At 37.0% G+C, this 5,962-nt stretch overlaps 1 protein-coding gene across 4 annotated transcripts; it reads right to left on the bottom strand.

The window, feature by feature from the left end:
• Positions 1-336: 336 nt before the first annotated feature.
• LOC118048024 (uncharacterized) lies at positions 337-5,511 on the bottom strand. Of its 4 annotated transcripts, none has more exons than XM_035057528.2 (12): positions 4,983-5,511; positions 4,836-4,892; positions 4,682-4,733; positions 4,513-4,586; positions 4,284-4,414; positions 3,750-3,873; positions 3,471-3,613; positions 3,042-3,365; positions 2,203-2,946; positions 1,567-1,689; positions 876-947; positions 337-361 (listed from the first exon to the last, which is right to left on the bottom strand). In XM_035057528.2, the coding sequence occupies exons 1-11, from the start codon at positions 5,005-5,007 to the stop codon at positions 879-881; spliced, it is 1,866 nt and encodes a 621-aa protein (XP_034913419.1). In that variant the 5' UTR covers positions 5,008-5,511; the 3' UTR covers positions 337-361; positions 876-878. The 4 variants fall into 4 exon arrangements, with proteins under 4 accessions (XP_034913419.1, XP_034913418.1, XP_034913420.1 ...); XM_035057527.2 differs by lacking the exon at positions 337-361 and adding an exon at positions 545-758; XM_035057529.2 differs by lacking the exon at positions 337-361 and having other exon boundaries at positions 545-947; positions 3,084-3,365.
• Positions 5,512-5,962: the final 451 nt, after the last annotated feature.

The raw sequence follows: 5,962 nt of genomic DNA on the forward strand, positions 1-5,962 counted from the left end.
CTAACAAAATCATCCCGTGATTGTGCATGTTTTAATATGTTCTATTATTCAAGTCTTATTATCACTGTTGCAATGTTCATTTAGTGATAGAAAGAAAGCAGCCAACCTGTAGAACGATAATTGGTTTGATGATCTCTCTTACTTCCATTGCTTCACTCAACCTGTTACCTTCATTCTTCTGGATTTGCCCGTTTAAAATTCTAAACAACCATGTGTTTAAAACTACTAGGCTATTCAAAATTGATACCATGTGCGTGTGTGTGTGTGTGTTATTGACTTTCTTGTCTTCTCTTTTACACTGCAGGCTTGCTTGAATTTGGTGGTTCAACGGTCCTCTGAGCATAACTCTTACTCTTGATCCCTAAATAGACCAGTCAATAGGCTTCTTAATTACTTTTTTTTTTAAAAAAAATGGAATAAACTTTCACATCCAAAAGCTAAGTACCAACACATTAAAATTCTTATCAAACACTTATGTGCTTTTAATTGTTTTGCTTCAAAAGAAAGCATGTAAAAACTAAAACGATTGGAAACTGGTCAACAATACCAGAAAATTGTTCATCCGGATCTTATGGAACTCATTTATAAGCAAGCTTGTTTTTCTTGATACGCCCAGGGATTCATTAAAAATATAGGAGCACCAACATATCCTTACAGAAGAATCCGGATAATTTGAAAGCAATTTGTGGATACAAATAGTTCCTGTACTTTCTATAAGCTGACCGCTTGGACAGCAACCAATCATCTAGCATGTCTATCTGAAAAATCCCAAGAGTGCAACTTAACATGTTGACAAGAAAATGTTGTTTGATGTGTTGATAAAAGTGAAGAGCATGCGGCATTCTTCTACATCAAAGGAGAGATGACATAGGTACCTGCTACCTGGTTTTCTGTCTGGTAAGGAGAACAAGCGTAGCAAACCCAACCATGATTACACCTCTCATCACCTGAGTAAAAACGACATTTACAACTGAGCTCTCCAGCTCTTTTTTCCCATTCTAGTGAGGAGAAGATAGCAAGGAGAGTACATTATTCTAATGACTACATTCTATCTGTCTCTGTTGACAGTTCATATGGATTTAATGCAAAATCAATAACACTCCTTCATCATAGAAAAATTTAATGTTTCCATACTTTTGGATCTTTTGATGCTGAGGCAGCACATCCTCAACAGGATATCTAAGATAGTTATTGACAAATGAAGTTGTTTGACACTGTTTCTATGGAGATATTCAAGAAGGTAATTATTAAATTTAAAAACTGTGGGTTCTGGTGACTTGAATGGTTTTTTTGTCTCAAAAAGAGTTGTTCTCGGGAACATTGTTAAAAGATCTGCTTCCTTCCAGTTTCTTCATTGTGTTTCTCATTAGACACTCATGGTAGGAGACGTGGATCAGATGAATACACAAAATGATTGTTGGTCTGTTCAAAAAGTAATATAGTAATTGGTGTAGAATAGATTTTTGTCCATTAATTAATCCTTCTAAAGATAGCTCCAAGTAATTATATATATATATATATATATATATAAAAAGCATGGTTTGGAGAAAAGGAAAAGGAAGAAACCTGCCCAACTGGTCCTCCAGAAGTTTCAGCATCAATTGAACCCCGAAGTTTTGACAATTTCTGTCTTTGAGAGGTCTTCTCGCGTTCTTTGGACATGACACCAGTGCCACCATGGACACTAAGCTGGATATAATAGGCAAAGAAATCATTAGATTATTGAATTGAATTTCTGAAAAATCACAAGGAAAGTCATTCAGCCATAAATGGTCAGACAACCACGAATATGTGCATCATTCCAACTCAGCTGAATTGGGTTGGTTTCGTTTGGAATTTGCTAACTTCATATTTAACAAACAAACTCATTACTCATTCTATATGGAAGGAATAAGTAATGAAGTTAGCACTCACCTTCAGTGATGCATAGCATGTACATGCTACTGAATCTGCAAGAGTTACTATATATATTATTGAGATTGGTGTATATCACCCCTGTAAGGTGTTCAAGTCAAACCAGGTAGCGATATCATAATGCGACATTCAATGGTTGTGTCAGTACCAATTCTATTGCTCATAACCTCATACCATGGCTCGAGTTATGAGCAAGCATACTTCAACAGATGTTTTACAAAGAAAATGAGACTGTTGCTGAATAATGTTCAGCCATTGTAAAAGTTATCCATTGAAGAAAATAAATACCTCTTCCGTGTTTTCTGCTACAGAAGAACTCATCTTTCCTGGTTGCACTTCCGTGTCATCCCAGAAACTTCCCATTAGATTCAATAGTTGGGTTCCTGCAGTTGTGATACACAACCGCCGTCTTTCAAAAGGGAATATCCAAGCACCATGGCATTCTGAAGAATGATGCGCATCTCCTGAACCTTCTTGAATGCTGATTCTTTCCAAATCTTTTGAGTGAGTTTCTTTTCCACTTTTAGTTATGAGCAAATTGCCACCTGAATGTTTTTTCCCGGCTAACAACTTACAATATGGTTGTTTACCCAAATACTCATTAATCATTCTTCCTGAAATAGAAGCTTTGTCACCTACCAAAGATCTCAACAAAACATCAGATGTTTTCTCTTTCCCTATGTCAGTTTTATCCATAAGTTGGAGTTTATTCTTCAAAACTACATTTGATCCTTTATTTCGAAAACTTGCATCACTTAACTCTTCCTCCGACTTCCCTGTATCCTGAGATGAAGTAGCCACAGTAGGTGCACGAACAAAACCAACATGCTCTTCTCCTTCTCTGATATTATTTGAGGCTCCTTGAATATCTTCTATAAGATAAGGACTTCTATCCCTTCCTGTAAGTGATTGTTCTGGTATATTCTTTTCTGTTCTAACTTCATCTGACCAAAAACATTTTGGAGGAAATTCCATTTCCAACCTGCTCAATGCAGATTTTATTGGTAGCGGTGTTTCTTTTGGTTTCACATCCTGCATCATCACAAGTTTTGTTGAGTAACATTTTAGAAAAGTAAGAATTTGCTGGTTCTAACACGCAGAATTTTAGAACAATAAACCAAACACACCTGATTTAGACTACTTTCAAATGCAGTTATCATGTTCCTTACATTGCTAGGAGTTTTGTTCACTGGGTTCTGCTTCCCCGGGACACTATCCCCATGTCCTTTAAGTTTCACAGGAATCTTATCACTTGCAGTCACTTCTGGTTCTGAGCTTCCAAAATACAGAGCTTCTTTTGAGCGAATGGTTTTAAGGGGAACATCAATGGGCGGAGGCTCCGTTCCTCTCTTCTTTCCTAAGCTCTTGTGGCTTTCTTCATTTAGATTGGCTCCAAATCCTTGTGAAACAGGAGCAATGGATGGAGAGCCTTCATGTTTATCTGGATCATTCTAAAACAGGTCAAATGTTGTGAGAAGATCTTGAGGTAATTATCAAATGCTTTGTTTTTCAATGGAAGAAACAACATTCACAAGCAATGTTCAGGGATCCTTAACTGGACTTGTTTGCTTCAGAACACAATTTGTTCCTTCTCTGTTGTCCAGACAAGATTTTCCACTTTTAGAAAAAGTGGGAGGAGTCTCTATCAGACTAACTTGAGTCGCCATAACTTCACTTTGAAAAACTCCTTTTCTAGAATCTTGAGAAGGTGGAGCAGTCAGAAATCAAGAAAAAAGCCTTTCAGATAGGGGAGTTTGATTTTACTATTTGTTCTTTTAGCTTTCATATTTCTGTTTAAACATTTTCTAATTTATTTCATTTAAGCAATATCAAACCTGAGACCTCATGTTTGGGCCATGAAGATGATGCAACCCTACTATCAACAGCAGTAGCATATTCTGGACATCTAGGTTCACTGCTGAGAAGCTCATCATGTTTCTTTTTCAATGCCAACTCTCTCTGCAAACAAGATTTAAACATATGACAAGAAGACAGAAGAGATACTTTATGTTTCTTCTAACTCCCAAGAATGAAAACAAAAGGCTTGAAAGCAATAAGGCTATCTAACTACTCCAATAAAGTACATTTTGCGCAAAAAGATTTCGATGACAAGCTCCACTAACACATCAACTAAAACCAGAATCAACACAACCATCTATTTGGAAATACAAAACTAATTGTCTCAAGGGGCTAATGAAGAAAATTCCTAAGGATTGCTCTAGTTTGTGGGTACAGAAACACTGGAATTGCTGGTTTGTCGTGCCATCGGTAGATAAGTTAGTGATCACTTAATAACAATAACTATCCAATTGGACTAGAAGGGCACAAGAGAGTTAAGATATTAAAGGAAGAGAACAGAGTAACTGCACCATGAGACGGATACGATGGCGGTCTGCTTCACTGAGGACAAACTGCAACTTCATGCGCACATGCCCACCTCCTTCCAAGGAAAATGTGTCATCCCAAATACCCTTCTCTATTACTAACCTTGTCTCCACACCTGCAACCAATCATAACCATCCCGTTGCTGATGAACAGATGAATAGAATTTAGTGCAAGTGATCAATTAAAGCAAATGGGAAACGATTGTGCTAAAACCTGTATGTGATATTTCATTTCCCTTGGCATCCTGCAGTGTAACAATCAAATTTTCGCGGAGTGTTGATAATGGACTGCTCCAACACACAACGTGTATGAGTAAAACTTGAACGTTTCATACATCAAAAAAAAAAAAAAAACTGCGAAGTAAGAGAGGAAACGATATTACAAAATGAAATCTCCCTTGTCTCGTGTTTCATACTCTCTTTTGCCCATGGAAACTACAGAATGATTATGAAATACAAGCCCTGTAAGATTTTTAATGTTCCGAGAAAAACAAGGAAAGAAAAAAAAAAAAAAACAAATAATTGGTCATCGTGTACCCTTTATGGACATTTGCGAAGGTGGTGATGATGACTGAAGACCCATGAAATCAAGAACTGGGAAGAAATAAAAGTGGAACATATTTAGCTGTAACAAAGGAACTGCCAGGTTTGAAATTCAGTTAAGAAACTACAGTTCTGTAGTACCTGAGACTTCGATGGCTCCTGGCATTGAAGGTCAAAAACTTGATTTTTCAAGTTGGCTCAAGTAGCGAAGAGTGAAGAGATCAACCAGTGACGCAGAAGTAGAAGAGCTATGATCTCATATTGAAAATCTAAAACGATTGCTCCAGGTAAGAGTGGTGTTTGGGAGCATGTGCATGAGTTGGGATTGGATAGAAAAGAGTGGATGTGGTTGGACTACAAGCAATTTAAATGGTGGGGTCTCCACAAGCCTTGCAAATATTTCTAACCTCTACTTGGTGCAAAGCCAAATCTCTAATTTTGTCTTTTGCCACCATCTCAAAATGAACAAAATTATTAGCCACAAGTAATACAAATAATGTCCTAGTTTTGGTGTTTACATTTGCAATATCTATCTGATTAGCCGAGACATTGAAGAAGAATGTAAGAGGAATGCATATCCAATTGCAGAATCTCTAACTCATAACTCATGAGCAACCCAAAAAGCTAAACTCGTATCTTTTTTACAACAAACACCAATGTTAAAGTATCAATTAAAGACTTGGATTGGACTTTGCGCGTATAAACTGTTTGAGAATGGCTTTCTCTTCATCAATTTGTTTCTTCTCTTCACGATCCTTGGGTTTGATTTTTCTCTTCTCTTCCAATATCCACTTAAAAAGGTCATGCTGCTGATCTTCAGGTACGTGTTCCTTTTCCTCCCGAATAACTGGAGGAGGTAGTCTCTCAAGAATTGAAGTGGTTGCAGGTTCCAAGAAAGCTTCTACAGGAACTTTGTCATTTTCCACACCTCTGTTTGCTTCTTTGCCTGTCGTTTTCTTTTTTGGCTTGACAAACATATAAGCTGCAAGTGGTTGAATGAAATCCACAAAACTCAGTTACAATCTTGTATTATTAAGCATTTTATTCGCAAGTGCTTGAGTTAAGAGGGAACGAAGTTTTGAGTTGAATCATTGCTCCAAAGCATCAAAAACTAAACTATA

The sequence above is a fragment of the Populus alba genome, chromosome 6, assembly GCF_005239225.2.
Source record: "Populus alba chromosome 6, ASM523922v2, whole genome shotgun sequence".
In the NCBI taxonomy this organism is placed as follows: Eukaryota; Viridiplantae; Streptophyta; class Magnoliopsida; order Malpighiales; family Salicaceae; genus Populus; species Populus alba.

Coding starts and splice junctions, on each gene's coding strand:
- LOC118048024 (XM_035057528.2), bottom strand. CDS start 5,007: ATGCCAGGAGCCATCGAAGTCTCAG. Junction 4,415..4,512: donor AAATGAAATATCACATACAG/GTTTTAGCACAA, acceptor GATTGGTTGCAG/GTGTGGAGACAAGGTTAGTA. Junction 1,690..2,202: donor TAGCAGAAAACACGGAAGAG/GTATTTATTTTC, acceptor TATTATATCCAG/CTTAGTGTCCATGGTGGCAC.